The sequence below is a fragment of the Phascolarctos cinereus genome, unplaced genomic scaffold, assembly GCF_003287225.1.
Source record: "Phascolarctos cinereus isolate Bilbo 61053 unplaced genomic scaffold, phaCin_HiC Scaffold_3;HRSCAF=262, whole genome shotgun sequence".
In the NCBI taxonomy this organism is placed as follows: domain Eukaryota; kingdom Metazoa; phylum Chordata; class Mammalia; order Diprotodontia; family Phascolarctidae; genus Phascolarctos; species Phascolarctos cinereus.
In genome coordinates this window covers 59,367,296-59,392,568 of record NW_027555736.1, presented here as the reverse complement: position 1 = coordinate 59,392,568, position 25,273 = coordinate 59,367,296, and the positions used below count along the sequence as shown (strand labels likewise).

The window sequence follows — 25,273 nt, the reverse complement described above, 5'->3', positions numbered from 1 at the left end:
TCTCGATTTTCCTTGTGCTGTATCTATTTGTGTACATATTGGACCACCCTCAATAGAGTGTGATCCCCTTAAAGATAAAAACTGTTTCCTTTTGGTCTCTGGAACTCTGGCACTTAGTAGATTGCCTAATAATAGTAGCTAACATTTATATAGTGCTTACTATATACCAGGCACTGTGCTAAGTGCTTTACAATTATTTCATTTGATCCCCAGAACAACTGTGGGAGGTAGATGATATTATTCCCATTTTACAGATGAGAAAACTGAGGCAGGCAGAGGTAGAGTGACTTGCCAAGGGCCACATAGCAAAAAAGTGTCTGAGGTCAAATTTGAATTGGGTCTTCCTGACTCCAGGACCAGTATTCTATCCATGGCACCAATAGCTGCCACTTAAGACATAGTTATTGAAGTTAATTGAAGTTCCTTTATCCCATGCTTATGTTTACATGTTTGATGATTGTATGTATAAGTATGTGTATGCTTACAGGTGCCTGGGTGTATTATTGTGCATATGTATCTGTGTATAGGTATGCTATGTTTGTGTGCCTACCAGGATCTGTATCTATATGTCTCTGTGGGTATGACCATGTAGATAGGTTTGTATGTACATTTCTGTGACTGTGATCTGTGCGTACATAAGAGACATGCAGTGCACTGTGAGTGTAGTGGAGAGAATGATAACCTTTAGATGCCAGGAGCAATGAGGTTGCAGCCCTAAGAATTATTGAGTTTTTAACTCTTTGCTGTACTCTTGTCTTCTCAACTAGACTATAAGCACCCTGAGGGACTGTCATTGTTGTCATGTCCTCCTCCTCCTCCTCCTCCACATATGGCAGCATTCAATACATGTTGATTGATTGATTGATTTAGCCAAAACCTTTCTGTGTCAACCCTCTGTTCCTCCAGGCCAATTGTATGTCTCTGATGGGGGCTCTGAGAGAAAGTTATATTCATTAATAGCCTCAAGAGTAAGAAGTGTAACCCCATATAACTTCATGTCCCTTGGTAGGAAATTATAGTTCTATGCTATAGAAATTTATAACTAGAGGCAGCTAGGTGACAGTGCATAGAACACTAAACCTGAAATCAAGAAGACTTGAGTTCAGATGTGATCCCAGACACTTAGTAGCTGCATGACACTTAGCAAATCACTTAATTGCTGCCTGCCTCAGTTTCCTCATCTGTAAAATGGGAATAATAACAGCATCTACCTCCCAGGATTGCTGTGAGGCTCAAATGGGGTAAATAATTATAAAGCTCTTAGCACTGTGCCTGGCACATAGTGAACACTGTATAAATGTTAATTATTATAATTATTATAGCACTTTGCAAACCTTACAGCACTACATAAATGCCCACTATTATTATTATCTCTCTCTCTCTCTCTCTCTCTCTCTCTCTCTCTCTCTCTCTCTCTCTCTCTCTCTCTCTTTTTGGTGAGGCAGTTGGGGTTAAGTGACCTGCCCAGGGTCACACAGCTAGTAAGTGTCAAGTGTCTGAGGCCAAATTTGAACTCAGGTCCTCCTGATTCCAAGGCTAGAGCTCTATCCACTGCACCACCTAGCTGCCCCCCATTATTGTTATTATCAAACCTCTTTGAAACCTAGTCATATTTTCAGCCTGTACTTCCATATCACCTACAAGTTCCGTTCTTTTATTTTTTAATCTGCTGAGTGATGTAGGACTTTTCATTCATCAAGGAGGCAAATTTAGGTGTTCTTATGGGTATCTGCTTATTCTCATATTCTAGTACTTGATAAATCAATGACAGCAAAAAAGTCCAGTCCCACAATGCTTGGCTGTGTTTTGGATTTTGGCAGTTCTCTTGGCATTGACATCCCAGCTGGAGAGTAGGCATCATGGGGAAAATGCAGTGAAGCTTATGGGGGCAGCTTCCTAGCCCAACTCCGCAAGTCCCAGAGGACTTATTCAGGTATTATTATTACCTTCTGGCAAGAGAGGAAAAATCAAAAGAGAAAAAATGTGCTATCCTACCTCCCCCTAGCACATAACACCATCTTAATTAAAATTCAATCATTTAATTAATTAAATGCTCAAAACTTAACTATTTAATTAAATAATTGAATGCTTGAATTTTGTTATTTAATTAGATAATTAAAATAATTTTAGCTTTCAAAGCACTATCACATACATTGTCATGTGACCTTCTCAGCACCCCAGTGAGACGCCTTGGGCAGAAAGGTCTTATCTTCATTTTTCAGATGAAGAAACTGAGATTTAGAAAAGTAAAGTCACTTCCTCAAGGTCCTATACTTTTCTTTCTCCAGCACTTAACATAATACCTGGCACAGAGTAGAAGCTTAATACATGTTTATAGACTGACTGAGAAAACTAATAAGGAAACTGGAATTCAGGTTTTGTGCCCTCTGGTATAGTAATTCTTTCCTCTCTATCATTTTGTATTAGATGAAATCTGATTTGAATGGGCTTCCCCGGCAAATCCCAAAGGGATTTCAGAGCCACCTAGATTATCAAGGACCCAATGGGGTCTAGTAGAAAGAGTCAGGAAAACATGGGATATAGACCTGGTCTTGTGTTGTATGAACTGGGACATGCAAGTCCCTGCTTCACTCACTCGTAAAATAGGGATAATAAATTTCTGCCCCACCTTCTTGAGGGGTGGCTAAGGCCTGGGTAGTATCTCAGGAGATTGGTTAGTTACAATGAGACTTAGATTTCAGTCTGACCCCGGGCCCCAGGGAATTGTCCCCTGAGGATGAAAGGCAGCTCATGCTTGTGCCCTGTTGCTGCTTGGTGTTGGGAGGTGAGGAAAAGAAAGCGGGAGAACCAGAGTCCTCCCGCAGAGCTGGGTCTCTGACTGGGTTTTCACATCTCTTTGATAGGGGAATGTGTTTATTTAAAACAGGAAGAGGCATCTGGGCTAGAGTCCAGCCTGGCCCCAAGAGGTTATGGAAAGCCAAGTGGGGATTTAAAAGGAAAAGGCAGGAGGGGGGGATGGAAGGAACAGGATGAGGGGTCACAGAAAAAAGGTGTGTATCCTGGCCCGTGTCAGGGAAGCCACCCAAGGGCAGGGGGAGGGACAGGTTTGTGCAAAGTCCCCTAGAGCAAGGGTCCTATCCCTAAGGGGTCTATGGATAGCTCTTGGGGAGAGGGGGATCTGAGAACTTGGATGGGGGGAAATTACATCTTTATTTTCACTGATTTTTAGTTTCCTTTGCAATTCTGTGAATATTATTTGACACATTTGAAAACATGATTCTGAGAAGGGATCTGTCCAAAGGTTTGCCCAGACTTACCAAGGGGACTAGAAGACCCAAAAAGATTAACAGCCCCTACCCCGGTGTTAATATGGTAAATGGAATGAAAGCTGGTTTTGGAACCTGAGACCTGGGTACTGGCTCTGCTACTTACTACCTCTCTGACCTGGGTTACTTACCTCTCTAGGCCTCAGTTTCCCCATCTATAAGAAGAAAGGGTTGACCTAGATAGCTTCTAAGACCCCCAAATCTGTCAGTCAGATGTCTGAGCCCTAGTTACAAAGAAAAAAAAAAAGGACCTTCCCTCAGGCAACTTATAGTCTAATATGGCTGATAGGGTCTCTGTTAAAGTCCTACTCTGATCCATCATGGGGTGTGATCATGGGGTCTCAAAGGCTATTCCAGAGGAGCCCCAGTGTCTTAGGAAAAAGATAGGTTTGCAACGAAGCTGTATCTATCCTTAAAGGACCAGCCTAGTTAAGACAGAACTCATTACAGCTTAGTAAGGCCCTATCACAGCAGTCATACAGCCATAGAATGTTAGATCAGGAAGGGATTCTAGGCCAGTACCCTCCTAGTTACAAATGGGGAGACTGAAGCACAGAGAGAATTGACTTACTTAAGGTCATGCAGACTAGACGAACCCAGATCTTTTGACTCAGTCCAGTGTTCCATGAAGTGATGAGCTTGCTGGTCTTCTGACTTGAGAAGGCCACAGTGCTTGTCCCTGGGCAGAGGAAGCTGGAAACTGCTTGGAGGGCAGGCAGGCTGGGAAATAAGATGGAGGGAAGAGGGGCATCAAGAGGGAAGAGAGAAAAAAGGGACCCCATCTGGTCTTTATTTCCTCTCCTTGTTTCTTAATAGCTACAGTTAGAGAGATCTTTCCAGCTGGAAGCAATGACTGGCTGGCAGTAGGCTGTGGTCTCTTGGAAGAGCTGGCCCCACTACACTGCCTTGGGGGGCTGGGGAAGGTCCAGCAGCCTGGAGCTCTCTGTCCAGGTCAGCCCAATCCACAAGCACTCACGTAATGTGAAGCATCTCAGGGAAGCCCCCACACTTAGTGCTAAGAACACTGGATCTTACAATCAGAAAACCCAGATTTGAGTCCTGGGTCTAATTCTTACTAACTGTAATGCAGAGGAGTGAGTTTTAGATTTGAAGTCAAAGGAATTAAGTGCAAATCCCACCTCTGCTACTTAGAATCTTTGTGACCCTGGCTCACAAGGTGAGACTTGAGCTGTCTTAAAGGGTGGATGAGAGAGAAAGAGGGCTTCAGGGAGAGGGAGGGTCTTCCAGGCTCTCCCCACGGAGGTGAGGTGCCTTATTCATCTCATTCTGGTGGACATTGAGGGTAGTTTGGGCCAACAGCAAGGAAGCAAACTTTGCTGTTTGTGTTACCTGTCTATCCGCTTTCATAACTTACAAGTGCCCTGGTAGATAAGGAATGCACACATTATTCTACCATTGTAGAGAGGTGAAAATAGAGGCCAGAGAAATTCAGGATTGTGGCCAATCAGCAGAATCTAACTTGCACCCAGGTCTTCTGGCCTGACTCAATGTCCAGTGTTCCTTCTACTGAGCCTGCTAATTCTGCCCCTTTCTGTGCTTTCTTTGGTCCTCTGAGGGGCACATGGACACTTCTCTAGTTCTTTCAGAGGGAGCATGGTAGAATAGAAAGAATACTGGATCTGGTATCATTTTGCCTGAGTCTGTCACTTACAAAGGCAAGTCACTCAACTGTCTGAGTCTCAGTTTCTCCTTTTGTTAAAGAAAAATAAACCATGAAAGAGTGAAGAGACAACTACCCTTGAAGTGAGGACAACCTGGGTTCAAGCCCTGCCTCTAACATGGATTGGCTGTGACCCTGGGCCAATCACTCTTAATGCACCAGGCAGCTCTCACTTCAAAACACTTGCTGATCTACCCGGTTAGGAGAAGCACCCTCTCTGATGGACCTAACCCATCCAAGATTATTATGAGCAAAGTGCTTTGGAAATGATAAAGTGCCATATCAATGTGAGCTCCATTTTGGGGGGTGTTGGTCCCCTCCCTAAATGGAGTCTACCCCATGCTCCTTCTCTTGGAAATCGACGCTTGTGTGGGCTATTGAACAACCTACTCAGGATGCGGAGCGATTGTGACTCGATTTCCCTATCTGGAAAGTGAACCCGGAGAGTACTTTGAGTACTTATGAAAGCTATCCCATTTAGATTTCCAGGGTTTGGAGAGGATGCAGCACTCCCCCTAGTGGGATACAGACAGGATACAACCCAGAGCCTCCCCAGTGGTTGAATTTTCCTGTGACAGGTAAAGGACTCCAAGGTTAGATCCTGGAATGTTGGAGCTGGAAGGGGCCTTGGGACCATCAATTTCATTTCCTTCATTTTACACATGAGTAAACCAAGACTCAGAAAGGGGAGGTGATTTATCCACTTTCCTACAGAGAATTATTAGTGTGATTGCTGGGAGTGGAAATCAGGTCTCCCGACAACCAGCCTAAGGCTTTTCCCATTAGTGAGTAAGGCAAACTTGTTTTGGTGCCCCCCAACCTACTCATCCAATGACCCTGCCCATACCCCAGCTGATGTTGCCTCCTGACTGTCTAGTTCAGAGGTTCCCAAACTTACTTGGCCTACCACCCCCTTAAAAAATTACTCAGCGCCTCTTGGAAATCTACTTTCTTTAACCCTTTAATGTTTTTTTAAAAGTTTGCATCATTTCAAAAAACGTAAAATATATTTTTTGAAATGATGCATCTTAAATTTAATAATTATTGTAAATTTGTGGGGTTTTCCCTGCACTGAAATTTTGATAATGCAGCATTGCGTCATATAACCATATAGTATTGTATTATAAACAAATCATTACACTCACATATTCCTGCCAATGCAGTTTCTGACAATGTGAGACACGCTCTCCTGCCAGCACTTGCTTGTAAAGACCTGTCGGTGGACTTGACCACTGATAGGTTATAACTTGCATTTTGTGTGTTTATTTGAAAAATAATGTAATCATTACAACTTTAACTCTGTTACACAACAGGTGAAATATGTACAGTTTTTCAAAATTTTCTTCTCTTCTCCTCTTTCCTTATACTTCGACCACTCCCTTATTTTCATTCAACGAATTGCATCTGAGGCTATTACTGCCTCCCATGTATCGCCCACTTTGGGCTCGTTCTCTGGACTGTCAGCCAGTCAGTAAATATTTATTAAACGTCTGTCATGTGTCAGGCACTGTACTAAGCATCAGTGAGACAAAAAGAGGCAACTGATAGTGTCTACCCTCAGGGAGCTTACAATCTAAAGGGACTCAGTAGTGCCTCTGTCTCTGTACTCTTTTAACATCTCTCCTCCTGCCAATCAAAACTCTCTTCTAAGGGGTCAGCTAGGTGGTACTGGGCCTGGAGTTAGGAGGACCCAAGTTTAAATACGGCCTCAGACATTTACTAGATGTGTGACCCCAGGCAAGTCACTTAACCCTAATTGCCTCTAAAAAAACAACAACAACAAAACAAAATTCTCTTCTAATCTCTCCCATTCTCAACAAGAGGAAGAACTCATTCAAAGGTGGTATATGAACTTGAATTGATAGAATAATCAGCTTCTCTTATGGGGAGAACCTTAACTCAAAGGAATGATTTTCTAATGATTTAGATTCTAATTCTAATGATTTAAAGTCAGAAGAGATTTTAAAGAATATCTAATTCTAGGGGTAGGGAACCTCCCCTGGCAATCGCTCCCAATATTTTTGTGTGAAAAAACACTTCTTTAGCATCACAAAATTTTGTAGACTACTAAGTAGCAGTAATTCTACTATCACTATCTGTTAATTGAGAAAATACGTAATGATGAAAAGCTGCTATGAATTCTGTAATGTTTTGGAAGCAGTATAGTCCAGTGGGAAGAGCGTCACTGACCCCAGAGTCACATGACCCAGATTCAAATTCTGCTTTTGATATTTGCTACCAGTGTGATGCTGGTCAAGTCATTTTGCTGCCCTCATTTCTTCTCAGTTTCTTCATCTGTGAAACAAGGGGGTTGGATTAGATGGCTTCTAAGGCTCGTTCCAACTCTAGACCCATGATCTTGTGATTTGTTTACATGTTATTCCTGAATTTGTTTTATTAATTACATGCATTGGAAAACATTAATGCATACATGTGCAAGGCATTGATTAAGTCTACAAGAGGCATATTTGCTTATTTATGAATTTGTAGCCCCCTCCAGGGGTGTGAGGACTATAGGTTGGGAGCCAGTGACCTAGACCCACTCTTTTATTTTACACATGAGGAAACTGAGGGCCAGAAAGTGGCCAGAAAATAGATTCAGAGCAGGAAGAAGCCTCAGAAGATATCAAATCCAAATCCCTCCCTTGTTTTCTATCATTGTATAGAGCAAATGCTCTGCTTTGATGGTTTATTAACCCAATATGGTGCCCTTTTAGGAGACTGTCCCAAAAGGCTTTTAAAGCTTATATGCTTCATTTTCTTTTCTTCTTTTTTTTTTTTGGCTAGGCAATGGGATTAAGTGACTTGCCCAGGGTCACACAGCTAGTAAGTGTTATGTGTCTGAGGCCGGATTTGAACTCAGGTCCTCCTGAATCTAGGGCCGGTGCTCTATCCACTGTGCCACCTAGCTGCCCCATATGCTTCATTTTCTAACAAGCATCAATATCATCTCTTGGTACCTGGCTTGTCAGCCTGATGAGATGAAGCTGACAAAGTGAATTACCCAAGATCTCACAGGAAGGAAAAAACAGAGCTGGGATTGGATTGTAGGTCTTCCCACTCCAGAGCCAGCCATCTTTCCTCCACACCAGCCTGGCTGCAAAAGAGAATGTACGTTCTAAGTTTATCATTCTTCCTGCTCAGTGAACTCCAGTGGCTCTCAAGTACTTCTAGGATCAAATAAAACTCCCTGTTTGGCATTTAGAGCTTGGCTCCTTCCTACCTTTCCAGTCTTCTTAAACTTTACACCTGTCCACAAACTCTGTGGTCAAGCCCTACTGGCCTGTTGGCTGTTCCTCACACATGACAGCTCCATCACCCATCTCCAGACTTTTGAGCTGGTTATATTCTGTGTAAAGGCATGCTGGCAAATGTTTAACAAATGGCAATCCAGGGGGAAAAAGTATATGGGACATACTTTTAAATTTAATCTTCATTATTCACATTTCCCCCATCAGTTTGTTAAGTCTAATCAATTAGCAAAACAATAGTTCAAGCCTTGATCTGGAGTGTTTGCTGATTTCCAACATATAAAAAGTCATACTGAAAATTTAACAATCAGCTTGGAAGCCAATACCACATCCTGCCCCTCTGCTTTCCTTTTCTAAAACTTAGTTTTTTGCCTCTTCATTGCTTCAGGATTCAGCTGAAGCACCACCTTCTGCAAAAGGCACTTGCCTGTTCCTCCAGCTGATGGGTGTGCTGCCTTCCCCATTAGAATGTAAGCTCCCAGAGGCCATAGCCCTAGCCCTATAGCCTAGCACCTGGTATCTAGTAAGTGCTTCATAATAATTACTAGCTCTTCTGTAGAATTTTAAGGTTTGCAAAGCACCTTTCATTTTACTCATTTGGTCCTCACCACAACCCTGGGTGGTAGGCGCTATTATTATTCCCATTTTATAGATGAGGAACCTGAGGCTAGGTGACTTGCCCAGTGTCACACAGCTAGAATTTGAACACAGGTCTTCCTGTCTAACCATTGTACCACCTGGCTTTCGCTAAAGTTTTTTTTTCTTACTTATTGATCAATCCAGCTGTCATGGTTATGATTAAATGCACCAGAGGGCTGCAAAACAAACTTCTCATCTGATCTATATTTGTTAATTAGCTGAAAAAGTATTGCATGTCATGAAAAGTATAACGAAAATGATTCAGGCACTAGAGTTGAATCTTTCCTCATCCAGGAGAAATGTATTACCCTGCTCCCTCTGCTGGTTCTATCCCAGGCAGGAGTCAGGCAGTCAGCCATCAAACATTTACTAAGTACTTCACATGTACCAGGTGCTGTGCTAAGTGCTTGAAATACAAACAAAGCAAATACCAGGCCTTTGCCCTTGAGAAGCCCATGTTCTACTGGAGGGACAGTCTGCAAATAACTATTAATATGCCAGAAATCTATCGTGTACATGGAAGAAAGGGGAGGGACAGCGGGGAAGGGAAAGGACTTTGAGAAAAGGAGGAGAAAGAAATGTCTTGACTCTATCTCCTCCTTTTAACCTTTGCTGATGGGAAGACTAGATGAAAGAACTACACTGGGAACTTTTCAGGCACATGCTAGAGCTTCACTTCTGCCCAGAGATCATAATAATTACATCTTTCATTTGCTTTACTGCAAAAAAAAAACCACAAAAAAAACCCAACCCTTTCTCAGTGTAGTGGAAAGAGCACTTGGCAAGCCATCCGAGAATCTGGTTCTTCCATGTGGGGAAAGTCCATTGTAAGCTTTGATGCACTGTATAAGTATGGATTATTGTTATTATTGGGTCTCATAATAACCCCACAGGTAGGCCTAACAGGTATTATTATCCCTATTTTATAGATGAGGAAATGGAACCTCTGGTGAGTACAGGGACTTCCTCAAGGTCACACAGCTGAGCCTTGTGTGACCCAACTCCCATGGTGTGGCCCAGCTCTGCCATTGACATGTTGTGTGGCCTTGGGCAAGTCACTCAGAGTCAGGAGCCTGAGTCACCTATGGAAGCTTCTCCTGGTACCAGCCTTTCATGTTCAGATCTTGCAAGAAAAGACCCTGTGTTCCTGGGAGGCAGCAAGTGGGAGGGTTTGTGGGGGGAAAGAACCCTTTGTTGGAGACAAAAATTCCTTCTTCTTTCTCCACTGGCGTCATTTACAGACATAAACTATGCATGCTGGACTATTCCAGGAACTAGCTCTAGAGAGCAAACAAACACAGTCCCCCTTCCCTCTCCCCCTCTCCACTTCAATGTCATCCCTCCTCTGAGAGTCAGAGACAGCCACACAATGTCACTTGGGAGAAGAGAAGTTCCCCCAGGACTTGAGCTAGCTGTACCCTGCCCCCATCCTTTTCTCTGCCCCTCCTTTTTTTTCCTCACTCTTGGAATGCATGAAGCCACTGTGCTCTCTGGACAGTCTGGTCCAGGATACAGGTCTTAAAAGGGAGGTAGGGGGAAGATATACAGGTACGAAGGAACAGGTACTGGGTTTTCTTCCTTCTCTCTACTCTGGCCTCAGAATTAGAGGGGATAGCAGGGAGGGGTCAGGCTTGGAAAAGGATATAATAGTAGGGTACTAGAAATCAGGAGATGTGTTATACCTGCTTTGCAATTAATATGCTTCTTGAGTAATAAGTAAGTCACTTTACATCTTGGGCTTCAGTTTCCTCATCTACAAAATCTCCCTCTTCCTATCTTGCAGGTCCTTACCTTTAGAATCTAATGAGAAAGTAAATTTGAAAGATATTCACCTCAGTGGCATCTTGGCTGGAGTCTTCAGTCACTCTCGTCACCAGCACCTGAACATACTGTACTGATTCCCACCACAACAGCTCTGATTGTGATCTTCCCACCATGAATGCCTTCTCACCCCCCCTGCCTCTGCCAATCTAGCCCCTCACCACAATTCAAAACCTACCTCAAATCTCACTTTCTCCATGAAAGCTTCCTTGTTTGCTGTAGTCCACACTGCTCTCTCCTTCCTTTGATCTCCTGCAGGAATTATGTTCCTGTCTTTGCCACTTGTTAACTATAGAATCTTAAGCAAAATCCTTTTCCTTCCATAGGTCTCTTTTTTTGTACCTGTTAACTGAGTGGGTTGGTTTGACGATCCCTAAAGATCTTTGTCAGTGATTCTATTTATGTTTCTTCTTTCCTTCCTTCCTTCCTTCCTTCCTTCCTTCCTTCCTTCCTTCCTTCCTTCCTTCCTTTCATTCTTTCTTTTCTTCCTTTCTTCCCCAACACAAGATCAGGCACAGGGAAAAAACTTGTTATTTATTAACTATTTGACTGTTCAGTATCACTTTTGCCCCTTAGTCTGCCAACTCTACAAATATGTGCCCAGTTCCTGCCCTCCATGGGTTCCTGATCAGTGTGCTGAGTGCCAAGCTGTGAGGATAGAATGCCCTCCACTCTCTTCAAACTATCCTTCCCCTGCTGCCAACTTATCTCTCACATGCAAAGGTCTCATCATGCCACTTTTCTGCTCAAAAATCCTCCATAGTTCACTATTGCTTCCCTAGTCAAGTTCTGGCTCCTTTTATCTGACATTCAAGGAACTCCATCCCACTTTTCAGTCTTACCTTGTACTACTTTCCACCACTGACCCCATGCTCCAACCAAACTGGACTGCTCACTATTCTCTGTACATGCCCCAAAGTTCTCTGTCTCTACCTCTTCCCTTTTTGAAAGGATCATAGAAGTTAGAGTTAAAAGGAACCTAAAAAAGCATGTAGTTCAACCTTATCCCTTTATAGATGAAGAAACCGAGGACCAGAGAGATGAAATGGAGGCTTCTCCCTCTCTGCTGCCCCCACCTATCCTTTAAAGCCCAGCTCAGATGTGGCCTCTTCCAAGAAGTCTCTCCCTGATGCCTCAATCAGCAATGATTTTCTCCTCCTCAGAAATGACAGAGCAACTCATTTGCACCTCTTTTTGGCATTTACTTCAGTTCTTCAAAGACAGGGTCTTCCTTTTTCAAAAAATACTTTTATTGATAATGTTTTCCCAAAACCTATATACCCCAATCGATTCTCTCTCCCCTTCCCAGATATAGTACTCCTTAATAACAAGGATCAAAAAGTAAGGGGAAAAAACAGTTGACCAAAACTAATCAACATGTGGAAAAAGTAGGCCAGTATATGAAATTTTCCACACCTATAGTCTCCCACCTCTGGGGGCAAAAAAAGAAGCAAGTAGAGCTGCCTTCTCATAGCTCTTGTTTGAGGCCAAGCTTGGTTATTTTGAAGCATTTTAATTTCATTTGTTCTGTTGTTTTTATTCTTTCCATTTACATGGTTATTAGTCATTGCATATATTGTTTCCCTAGTTGTGCTTACTTTACTGTATATCACTCCAAGTAAGCCTCTCCAAGATTCTCTATAGTCATTACATTCATAATTTTGTTTTTATATATTTTTATATATTTATATATAAATTTATATAAATATACATTTATATATTACATTCATGTACCATAACTCATTTAGCCATCCTTCAATGAATGGTCTCTACTTTGTCTTCAGGTCTTTGTTTCTTCAAAAAGTGCTGCCATAAATGTGTTGGTGTATGTTGGGTCTTCCTTTCTGTTATTACCCTCCTTTGGATATATGTCTAGCAGTTGAATCAATGGGTTAAGGACTCTGACAATTTTAATCATCTTCCCCAATAATTCTAAATTGCTTTCAAGAATGGTCCTCTTCCCAGGTGGATCCCATGGAGACAGACAGATGGGGCAAACGACAGAGTTCTAAATCCTATCTAGTGGCTTGTGTTGTCTTGGAATTTGGCAAGGTAGTAGTGGAAGGGAGCGGAGAGACTAGCAGTTCCTTGGTGAGGGGCAGTAACCCAACCGAGACATCCTTCGATTTGGCCCAGTCCTCTAGGAAGAGGTGAGATCTTTGCTGATGAATCCATTTGGTTTTGTTCCATATCCCCATATTTTTCAGGGAGAAATTTCCTTCCTTTCTCCTGTCTTCTTCTTATCCTTTCTTTTTTCCTTCTATCACTTCTGCCAGAGTGCCTCCCCCATCAGCTTCTCCAAAGTCCACTTCTCCTCCTACCAGGTTTTCCCCACCTTCCTGATTTCCTCTCTCCTCCTCTAGCATTCTCCATGGCCCTGCCTTCTCCCCTTTGCCCCTCCTCCCTCTGAGCTCCCCAGAGTCATATTTTTTTGTTGTTGTTCCACCCCATACCCTGAGACTCTGAACCCTTCCCAAATATTCCATCTGTTTCTCATCCATGAGTCTGCCTGACAACATCCCTTACCAACCCCCCACCAACCCACCACCTTGCCCCAGTCTCCCAGAACTGCTCCCAGACCTCTCTGGCCTGCCTGGGCAGCACTGCCCTCTCTTCCACCTTCCCCCTTTCTTCCTAACCTTCTGGAACTCAGGGCTGGGAGGAGTGGACAGAAGGCCACAGAAAAGACAGCTTCCTTAGTGGAAAGAAGGATGGGAAAGAGCAGTCTGAAAACATTTTCAGACATTCTTCCAGCTCAGCACACAATTCTTCTCTCTTCCTGACCCTTCTAAACGTCTCCTACTGAAGAACAGCTGGATAAGCTCTGCTTAGCTAGAATTCGAAGGCTGCTGGTATCACTCAGACCCTCCTTTGCTACTTTGTAACTCGGTCTTCTCCTGAGCCCACAAAAGTGGAAAGAATGAAGCCCTGGACTGGCAGGAAATCTGAACTGGAATCCTGGTCCTGTGAGCTTTGTTTTCTCATTTGTAAAATTCAGAGGATAGTGTTTATGCCATCTGTTTTGTAACGGTGTTGAGAGAAAGCATTTTGGAAACCTTTGAGTTCACAAAGAACACCTTGCCATAGAAGCGTTTGCAATAGAAGTTCACAGTAGGAATGTGAGCTGTTATTAAGGAAAGTAGAATGTAAGCTTCTTTAGGGAAGGGACCGTGTCGTTAAAAAAAAAAAAAAAGGGAGGCAGCTAGGTGGTGCAGTGGATAGAGCACCAGCTCTGGAGTCAGGAGGATTTGAGTTCAAATCAGGCCTTAGACACTTGTTCACTTGATACTTACTAGCTGTGTGACTCTGGGCAAGTCACTTAACCCTAACTGCCTAGCAACAAAATAAAAAATAATTTTTAAAAATTGAAAAATACTTTGTATCCCATTGCCTAGCATAGTGCTTTGCACAAAGTAGGTATCTAATAAATGTCTATTAAATTGAATGGGAATCACAATCATTTCTGTTCCCTTGGGATGAAGTCTTTCTAGGAACAAATGGACACACTGTCATTCTTTCCTATCTCTCTTGCCCATGCATGTTCTTCTCCATTGTCCTTTAGTTAAAAAAAAAAATCATGGGGCTGCTAAGTGGAGCAGGGGATAGAGCACCGGCCTTGGAGTCAGGAGGATTTAGTTGAAATCAGGCACTTACTAGCTGTGTGACCCTGGGCAAATAGCAACTCCGATTGTCTCAAAAAAAAATCTTTGTCATTATCTTCTGTTATTATATCACCTACATTTCCCAGTACATTTATTCTTCATTCTTCCCCTCCCAGACAGTCATCCCTTTATAACAAAGGAGAAAAAAATATAGTTCAGCAAAATGTAACCAACCCATCTACCAATTCCGATGTTACATATAGCACTCCACACCCACAGTCCCCCACCCTGCAAAGGGAGAGAGGCTCATCTTCATATCCCTTCTTATGAGGCCAACCTTAGTCATTATAATTTCACACCATTTGATTATAATTCTTTACTTTTTAAATTACAAAAAAACCCCACTTTATTATAAACTTAACCCCAACAAATACAAACATTGGAACACATAAATAAAAACAAATAAAAGCAAAGATCATACATAAAATGAAAAATTTCTATTGAAAATTTAACAAGAATATTTAACAAACATGGAAATATCTACTTTTCTTCTGTTTCTTTTCCTCCTCAGTTTCTGTATATTTTCTGAATTTTGTTACTATTATTATTAGTATAGTTGGAACCAGTGTATACATTGTTCTTTTGATTCTATTCTGTTCACTCTGTCATTTGGGAGCTCCTTAAGAGAAGGGGCTTGTTTTGTTTTTGTTATTTTATCCCCAGTGCTTAGAGAGGCAAATGTAATATGGAACAGAGCTGCCAAACATATGACCCTCAACACTCCCAGGTTTGGCTCAAAGCAGATTAAAATATAGTTAGTTCCTTTCTGATTTTAATATGTTGATATAGCAATTTAAAAAAAAAGAAATATGTAAACATTTGGTTTTCTAAGTCAATATGTGGCCTTGCAAGGATCTTTATGTATGGCTTAGTGACCTCCATTTCTCTTTGAGTTAGACAGCACTGGCATATAGATTAGAGCTGCTGGCCTTGGTGCCAGGAAGACTAGAGTTCAAGTTCTGCCTCTGTACACATACAAATATTATCTCATTTTATCCTTGAAGGAATTATCATCCCCATTTTGCAGATGAGGAAATCAAGGCAGACAGGAGGTAAATGACTTGCCCAGGGTCTCACAAGTGTCTGATGCTAGTTTGAAACTGAGTCTCCCTGACTACAGGCCCAGAGCTCCATCCACAGTACCACTTCACTGCTTCATCCTATGCCCATGTCCTGGTTGAATGTCTTTCATTCTATCACTTCAGCAAAATTAAGTTGTTAAGACATTATCTCCCTTCAGGATTACAGGATTTAGATATGGAAAGGAATTTAGAAGTGACCTAGTTCAAACCTCTCATTTTACAGATGAGCAAGCTGAGGACTGAAGAGGTTGAGACTTAACCAAGATTTTTTTGTTGTTCAATTGTGTCTGACTCTTCACGACCTCTTTTGCAGTTTTCTTGGAAGAGATACTGGAGTGGTTTGCCATTTCCTTCTCCAGCTCATTTTACAGATATGAAACCAAGGCAAACAGGATTAAGTGCCTTGTCCAAGGTCACACAGCTAGTAAGTGTCTGAGGCTGGATTTGAACTCAGAAAGATGAGTCTTCCTGACTCCAGGCCTGGCACTCTATACACTGCACCACCTAGCTGCCCTTAACCAAGACACATGACAGATAACCAAGATGCGTGTAATCAATCAATAACAGAGCTGGGAATCAAACCCCAATACTTGGACTCCAGCCCTGTGCTTCTTCTGCCATGCAATGTTGCTTTTGGCCATGGCAGGATTAGGTAGGGGGTGAAAAATAGCTATTCGTCAAACTCCAGGCACCATCTACAGCATCCAATCCTAGAATCTTAGAACCAGAATCAGCTCTAGAGATTATTTCCTATAACCTCCTCACTTACTTTATAGATGGAGAAACACACTCACAAAATCTAAGTGACTGGCCTGAGATCATGCAGGGAACTCCTGGTGTCCTTACTTTGATACAATGACATATAAATGGCTGATCAATAGAGCTGCTTCTACCAATTATATCCCCCTGAGTAGAATCATTCAATTTGAGATCTGAAAGATACCTCAACTGCCATCTGGCCCAACCCATGTGTGAAAGGAATTCCTACTGTAATGTTTCCATCCTCTCCATGCCTTTCCAAAGCCCTTCCACATGGGTCCTACCCAACCAGCTCTAAGCCTTCTTCTTGCTCTTTTGATGTCTCTGGGTACCAGGAAACCACTCGGTCTGTTTATTCATTGTCTGCCATTCTCACTACGTGACCAACCCATTTCATTTGCCAGTCATTAGTATCTTTGACAATGACTTTCATGTGATTTGTGCACACAAGTAACTTTTTATAATATTCTTCAGACCATTTGCTTTACCTCCTGCATCTTTCTATTGTTTTCTTGAGTTAATTAGTCAATATGTATTTATTAAATTCCCACTGTGTACCACGCACTGTTCTGAGTGCTTGGGGATACAAAGAAAGGTGAAAGACAGTCTGCGCTCCCAAGGAACTCACGGGCCTACCAGAATGACAACATAAGAACAACTCTATGAACAAGAATTGAATTACTTATAATTTCAATTTTTCATTAATCTTGATCCCACACTTGCAGCCAGCCAGCACTCCTTGGAAAATATTGGTAATAAAAAGATGGGCTTTGATGGTCTGGGATCATTTAAATGACAACAACAACAATAGTATAGTTTTCCATTTTTATCCCATCTAGACTCATCTTCCCATTACTCAATTCTGGAACCAGTCCATTGCCTATCTGCAGTGCCTAACCAAGATATCCATATTGATGGGCTAATTTAATGAGCTGTTCAGCTTCTGGACATTTTCTGGGCAGCATAAATTTTTCGTTCACTTAATTTTTTCTTTCTTTCCAAAGTATGGCTATTCAGACCCATTTTTCTATGTTGCTGTGGGTAGATTTCACTGGCGAGATTTTGTAATCTTTCCAGACTAGATGTAGTGAGTACATTCATCTGCCAATGGTTTTTGAAGAACCTCATCACTGATTGGGAATCCGTCCTTTGTTGGATATTGTGCAGAATATCCACCATGACATTAGTGAACACTAAATCCACCAATTTTATACTTCAATATACTTTCATAATTCAACCTATTTTATATTTCATCTAATGGGAGTGTCTCTCTGTTGTCTATAGGATCAAATACAAACCTCCTCTGTTTGTCATTTAAGCCCTTCACAATCTGGATCCCATCTACCTTTCCAGGTTTATTTGCTCACTATCCTCCACATGTGATAGTCTATGTTTTTAAAAAAATACTTTTCAAGTATTTATTTATTTATTTGTGTTCAATCTCATCAATATACCTTTGCACAAGCTGTCCCTCATGCCTGGAATGTGCACCCTCTTCACCTTCTCCTTGAATTCCTAGTCTCCTTCAAAACTCAGCTCAAGCACAAATTCCTACATAAACCTTTCTTGATCCCTGCTACTGCTGATGGTACCTCCCTCCCTATTCCTTTGCCCCACCCCCAAATCACCATGTATCAGAATTAAGAGTTGTCAGGACTCCAATGGCTATCCAACTCAAACAATACCTGAAAGGAATCCTACCATAATATAGCCATCAAGTTGTCCACCAGCTGCTACTTGGAAACCTCCAATGAGAGGGAGTCCATGACCTGCTAAGGCAGCTCATTCTACTTTGGGAGATGTGGGGGGTGGGGAGGGCATGGAGCAGCTCTAATGATTATTTACTTTTTGTTTATTTTCTATATCCTTAGTTTCCTTTGATTTAATGTAATCTTCTTGAGAACAAGGACTGTTTCATTTTTGTCTTTGTAATTCTAGCACGGTGCCTGACACGTAGTAGGAACCTGATAAATGTTTGGTTGATTGATTGATGTCATTACATAGCACATGGCCGGAAAAAAGCTATCTCTGTAATCACATCTGTCATATAGAGTTTCTCCTAATATTAATGTATACACAGGAGACACTTTGAAGAAAAGAGGCTGCATTGACCCACAGGGTCAAATGCTTTTTAAAAAAAATAAACAATAAACACAGTGGACTCTTCTATTCCCTAAGCTTCTCCATCACTTGGGTAACTGTAAAGATGTTGTCTTTTTGAGAGTATCAGCTGTAAAAGCCTGCTTGTTTCATTCCCACATTTTCACTGAAGATTCTTTCAATGTGTTCCTTAATTTATTATAGTGATATATACAGATTGGTAGTTGCGTATGTCTTAATATTTTTTTGAAAAGGGTTAATAATACATCCATGACCTTTTCCATTCTCCTGAAATCTTCCCTGCTTAAGATATATTAAAACCTGGTCTCTGCATCTTTAAAATTGTGTTATCTCTGGCAGGGATTTCTTATGTACGTATTTGGTCAGGTTCAACCATTCTTCCTGACTTCATCTTCTTAATCATCACTGCCACTTCCTCATATAGCACATCATTTACTAACATGGCAAATTAGAATAGATCACTTTGAAAGTGTCAACCAATCTGTTCCATTTTGTATTTCTTCATTGTTCTCTTCCTAACTCATCTACAAATGCTCTTGGAATGATCAAACTGGACTGAATTTCATATCAAGAGCTCTGCTCACTCTTTGTCTCATCAATTGCTTCTCCTTGTTTGGGAGGACAATACTTCTCAGTTTTCCATTCTCTCTCTTTATAATATTCCTTGAATGAGTTTGTATTTAGATTGGTATTGCCTTTGACTGTCATAACTCACCAATGTCCAGGCTATTAAATGTTTATCACAGCCAAAGCAATTTCGGGGTTCTTTTGTCTCCCTCATTATGGGTACTGCTTTGCACTGGTTAAACTTTTCTAGGTAATAGTGATAGAGCCCATGTCTTTATAATAGCTGTATTTTTGCACCTAAGAATGAGTAAAGGACAAAAGTGACCTCACATTGTTTTCTCATTTTTACTTTTTTTCTCATTAGTTTTTGATTTTCATTCTAAGTTAAATGTCTGACTGTACACCAAAAGCTGATTTTGAAGTGATATTGTTAGGTCCATAACCAGTTATTTGTTGTCCATTGAGATAGAGTGACAGTCAGTCAATATATATTGACGCATACTATGTGTTTAGAACTGCCTGGAATCATAGTAATAGCGCTGAATTTGAAGCCAGAAGACTTGGATTCAAATCCCACCTGTGCTCTTTCATAACTGTGACTTTGGGCAAATTACTGAACTTCTCTGAATTGTGAGGAAGTTAAACCAGAAGGTCCCTGAAATCCCTACTAATCCCAGAGTTTTATGTCTTTCCTATGACACAAAAGAAATAAAATGCATGATCCCTTAGAATCTAGTTGGACAGGCAATATACTCATGAAATAATTCCAAAACAGTATGGGGCAGAATACAATTTAAATATTTAACTTGGGAGTGTTGTTGTTTTTCATTTTTTTCAGTCATGTCCAGCTCTCCATGACACTATTCAGGGTTTTCCTGGCAAGGCTACTGGAGTGGTTTGCCATTTCCTTCTCTAGTTCATTTTACAGATAAGGTAACTGAGGCAAACAGGGTTAAGTGACTTGCCCAGGATCACATAGCTAATAAGTGTCTGAGGCTGGCTTTGAACTCAGTTCTTTCTGATACCAGGTCCTATGCTCTATCCACTGTACCATTTAGCTGCCCAAACTTGAGGGTACTGACAGTGAATGCTTTGAGAGATCATGGGCTGTGTTGGTCAGGGAATGCAATGGGGAGAGTGGAACTGAAATACAGCCTTGAAAGTTAAGTAGGTTTGGGATACATAGAGAGGAGGAGAAATGTACTTCCAGGTGGAGGAATGAACATGAAATGTAATGAGAAGCAAGGAGTTCATGTATGGGGTAGTGGGAAATAAGGCTATAAATATGTGTTGGGGCGAGATTGTAGAAGGTCTGAACACTCAGCTGAGGAGTTTGTGATTTGAACCTGTAGGAATTGGGGAGCCATCAAAGGTACTTGAACAAGGAAGGGACATCAAGGCTAGTGTTGCCAGGAGAGGGCAATGAAAGCTGGAGTCAGTTAGGAGAAGGAAAATATACAGGATGGCTCTTCTTTGAAGCCAACATGGGGCTGTGAAGCATGTACCGAGGAACTTTTCCCTTGCCCAGAGAGCCAATAGTTCTTAGAATTAAAAGGAACCTTCAGAATTTTGTAGGTAAGGAAACAAAGGCCCAGAGAGTGTCAGAAGACAAAGCAAGTTAGTAGAAAAGACAGGTCTCTGGATCTCAGCCCAACTCTGAAAACTTCGGCATTCCTTGAGACTACTAGCTTTCATAGGAGACACAGATATTGACTTGACCCATGTAAAGGACTGGATCTGTCATGAATGTGTCCCATTCTACTATCTCAAAGCCCTGTCTGATCTCAAACCCAACACCCTGCCCTACCTAGGTCCTTCGCCTTGTACCTCAAAACCTTCTACTTTCTGATGCTTTCCAAAACAGCATCTACTTCCTCTTTCCAGCCACTTCTCCCTTTTTACCACACCTATCCCCTATTCTCCTACTCTTGGAAGGGTTTATTTATACAGGAAAATAGTAACAACCAATTTTATGCAGATATGGTGACTGCTAACAAAATTATTTGTTCAATTCAGATAATTTCTTTTTCTCTATTTCTGTTCTCCAGAGTATTTAATCTATGAGAATTAAATTCTCAGAGTCCATGTACACATTCTCCCTCCCTAACCCCCAAGCCTTGAAACTTAATTTTCCAGCAATAGCCCCTGGGAGGACAGGACCTTTGCCATTTGCTACAGATGAGAGAGGCCAAAGCCAAGTTTTGCCTTCTGCCCTACTGCACTTGACTTTGGCCTAGCAGCCTTTTCCACTCAGCACACGCTGTATGAGGATAGGGCTGGCTTTACTTAGAGGCTTAGTGGACAGCTGTTCTCATGGTGTATAGGAAGAACAGAGTGCATAATGAGGCAACTCCCAACCTTCATAAATATAACCTCATTTAGTTAATTTCCTGGGGCCCTCTCAATCCTGAACCACTGGAGTCCACCTAATGTGGCATCTCCTTTATAGCTGATCTAGAAGATTTTACAGAGACACTCCATTCCTTTTCAGGGAGCTCCCCATTCAGGCTGCATCCTAGAAAATCGTGCTAAATAATAGTAACTCTGGCCCTCCTCACTAGGCTCCATGGCTGGCCAGGTGGATAGATGATGATGGTGGACACTTCTCCTGGGAAGAACCAGGTGTCCTTGGGTCACCCAACTCAAGGTTTTCTTAATGAATATCAACTCAGGAAAAAGGTGGTTTTCTAATTTCACAGTATAAAAACATTATCTGTCTGTCTCTCTGCCTGTCTCTCCTGAACCTCTCCTTTATCTCTCTCCTTTTTGTTTTTCTTTCTTCTGCTGTATATGTTTCTTTTCTTTGGCTCTTTCTCTCCTCCTGTCTTTCCTCTGTCTCTGTCTCTCTCCCCTCTTCTTTTCTCTCTTCTCAGTTCCCCTCTTTCTCCTCTCTTTCCTTTCTCTAGACAGTAGAATAACTGGTAAATAGGTACCCAAAGTCCATTTTTACCCTTCTCCCACCCTCCAAACTCTCAAACTTTGGTAAGTCCTAGAAGGAGAGGACCTTTGCCATTTGCTGCAGTTGATGGAGGTCAAAAGTAGACAGCTACTCCTTGGTTCCTGCTAAGTTTGGCCTTGGCCTTTCGACCTTTTGTGCAGCCTGTCTTTGCCTAAACAGTGAATGGAGATGCGGCTGACCTTGCATGGTCAGTGAGGGGGCAGCAGCTCATGTGATGGATGTGAAGAACTCTGGCGAAGGCTTTTCTGTCTCACAATCTCTCTCCTATGTGATTATCATGCACTGCCCAAAATACCAGCACTAGAGAATGACTTGTTTGAGTCAGTCTCCAAACTCCTCTTTAAAACCATAGATGATACCCAAGACAAGGAATGCATTAAAAGTCACAGACTTTCAGAGGGAGAAGTCCCTGGGAAGCTCCTGATCTTACATTGAGATAAGGATCCCCTCTACAAGTGGCTATCTAACCCATTACCCAATGACTTTAATTGAGGGAGAGCCCATTACCTCCCCAGGATCCCATTTCACTCCAGAACAGGAAGTTTTTCCTTAGGCTTAGCCTAAATCTGCCTCTCTGCAACTTCTACCCACTTCCAAGTTCTTTTCTCTAGGGCCAAGCAGAATAAACTTAATCTCTCTTTCATATGACAGCCTTTCAAAGACTTGGATTCATTATCATGTCCCCTTTAAGCCTTCTCTTCTCCAAGGTAAACATCACCCCTTCCTCCAGATGATCCTCATGTGGCATTATCTTAAGGCCTTTCTGCCATCCAGGTCTTGGTATGAATTAGTTATCCATCATTTTTCCTTTTGGACAGCTATGGCCTTTTGGAAATTTTGCAAGTGTGGAAGAGGAGGGAGGGTTGGAAGAAAGACTGTGCTGTGCCATGAAAATAGGAGGTTCTGGACAGAGCTCCTGAAAGGAAGAAAAGCTCCTAGGAAGCGGAGGTAGAAGAATGTTGAAAACAACCTTATTCCTAGACTGTCAGAGCTGGGAGGGCTTGGAGATTGTCTGTTCTCACCCTGTCATTTGGTGGGGGAAATGCATGAGCCAAAGCAAGAATGACCCTGGTGTGCGTGATTGGGACAGTGAGGAGACCATCTGGCTGGAGCTCCATGGGGACCATCACAGGATCTCGAGCTGGAAGGGACCTCAGACCCCCTTATTTTATAGCTGAGGACATTCAGGCCTGCAGAGATGAAAGAGATTGCCCAGCATTGCACGAGTCAGTTACTGGCAGAGCCAGGGCTGAGACCAGGATTTCCTGGCTCCCAGGCTAAGGTTCTTTCATGACGTCAGCATCAAGCTGCCTCTGGGAAACTTAGTTTATTTCACAATTTTGTGGAAGGGGAGCTTTGCCCCTAGAGATCTGACTTCAGTAATATCACCCAGGACACCAGGGTGAGGGACAGAGAGGGACCAGTTGTTGGATGTGAAGAGAGAAGGAAGGAATATTACCAGGATACCCTGAAAAAATTTTGCATGTGTGTGAATGTGCGTATATATATATGTGTGTTGTACATGTGTGTGTATGTACTCAAATATATGTGTGCATGTCTATAAGTGTATGTGTGTGTATGCATGTATGTTTATATATGTCATACAAATACACATGTATGTATTGTGATATATGTTTATATATGTAGTATATGCATTACACAAGTGTATCTATGTGTATATATGTGAGTGTGTATATGCATATGTGTTTGTACATATGCTGTATGTATATGTATGTACACACACGTGTGTGGTAACTTTATTGTAATATGGAGTCATGTGTGCTACTGGAGGTTGAAAAATTAGAAAAGTAAACAGTAGGACTGTGTTTTTTTGTATTCTTGCTGTTATTTCAAAGCCTCAGTTAAGTAGTTCTACACAAAGCTAAACTGTGTAGGGAACAATGAAAACAGGCAAGACCTTTGTGTCTAAATGTTTCTTCAGAGTATCTGAAGCTTTAGCCTCAGAAGCATCTCTTCCCACCCCAGAGTTTAGTGACCTACCCAAAGTCATACCAGCAGGAAGGGGCAGAGCTGAGATGCTGTGATTCCATTTTCGGCATTTCATTTTGTTTTGTTTTTCCCCATTGAACAACACTGCCATAGACCCTCCAAACCGGAAGATCTTAGAGATCATCTGGTCCATCTTCCCACCTAATTCAGGAATCCCTCTACAATGTCCTTAACTGATGGCCAACCATTCTTTGTGTAAACACCCCCAGTGGGGGGAACTCATTACTTGGGTAGCTCAAATTGTCAGTAAGTTTGTCCTTATTTGAAATCTGCTTCTCTTTACCTTCTACCCACTCATCAGTCAGTCTAGTGCTTCCTCCAGGAACTATAAGGCCTCGATTCAGCAACCTTTCAGGTTTTTGAAGATGTCTATCCTCTCCCCGTCAGTTTGGCCTAAGCTAAATATGTCTCTTCATTTAATCCTTCCCTGTGATATGCTTTCCATATAGCTCCACCATCCTGGAGGCTTTCCAGCTAGTCAGTGTCCCAGTTAAAATATGGTGGTGGCCAGAGCTAGACCCCAGATGTGATCTAACCAGGACTGAATGCCAGGCACGATTTCCCCACCGTTGTCTGATCACTATACTTTTGTTACTTTGGCATAAGATAAAATTATCTTTTTGGGGCTGCCACATCACACTGAGAAACTTGAGACCAAATAAAACCCTTTGGCCTTTTGCATGTGGATTTAAATGAGGCCTCACTATCCTATAATTATGTAATTGATTTTTTTTTAACCTAAGTTACCTTAGCATGAGGTCTGGCTCATTGATTGACCAACAAATATATATGACAACAAAATAGTATGACAAAGCAAATGTCAGAAATCACTGTGTGTATGGGTCCAGGTTACATATTGTACTACATTGGCTCGTAATCTTCCCAAAGGGCCAGTTACTGTCCCTAGAAAGCCTGTGATCACAATTACAACTAGAAATAACTACAAAGATCACAAAAACATCACATCTGAAAGATGGGAATTTAGGAAGTCTATTAGTTGGATTTGTACTTCAACATGAATTCCTTCTACAATATCCCCAACAGATGGTCATTGGCCCTTGCTTGAAGAGCTCCAGTGAAGGAAAAATCTAATCTTCTCTTTCAGGAGTACTGGGGGAAAGAAGGAGAAAGGGAAGCTGATAGCTGAAAGGGGAGGTACTCTAGTGGAAACAGTAATGTCAACGTGGCCAGATGGATTCCATTCTTTCTCTTGTTTCTGTCATGTTCCTCTAGGCTCGCCCCAAAGGTGAGGGTCTGACCCCGTACCAGGGCAAGAAGCGTTGCTTTGGAGAATACAAGTGCCCCAAGTGCAAGAGAAAATGGATGAGTGGGAACTCTTGGGCCAACATGGGCCAAGAATGTATCAAGTGCCACATCAATGTGTATCCTCACAAGCAGGTAAGAGGGGACAAAGGGAGGAAAAAAGTGAGGGCT

At 41.9% G+C, this 25,273-nt stretch overlaps 1 protein-coding gene across 2 annotated transcripts in view; it reads left to right on the top strand.

Moving 5' to 3' along the window:
• ZCCHC24 (zinc finger CCHC-type containing 24) overlaps positions 1-25,273 on the top strand; it is a 140,851-nt gene that overhangs the window by 85,235 nt on the left and 30,343 nt on the right. For both annotated transcript variants that reach the window (XM_021006069.2, XM_078150875.1), the window contains exon 3: positions 25,073-25,237. In XM_021006069.2, the coding sequence (XP_020861728.1) occupies positions 25,073-25,237 (165 nt within the window). The remainder of the gene's footprint in view (positions 1-25,072; positions 25,238-25,273) is intronic.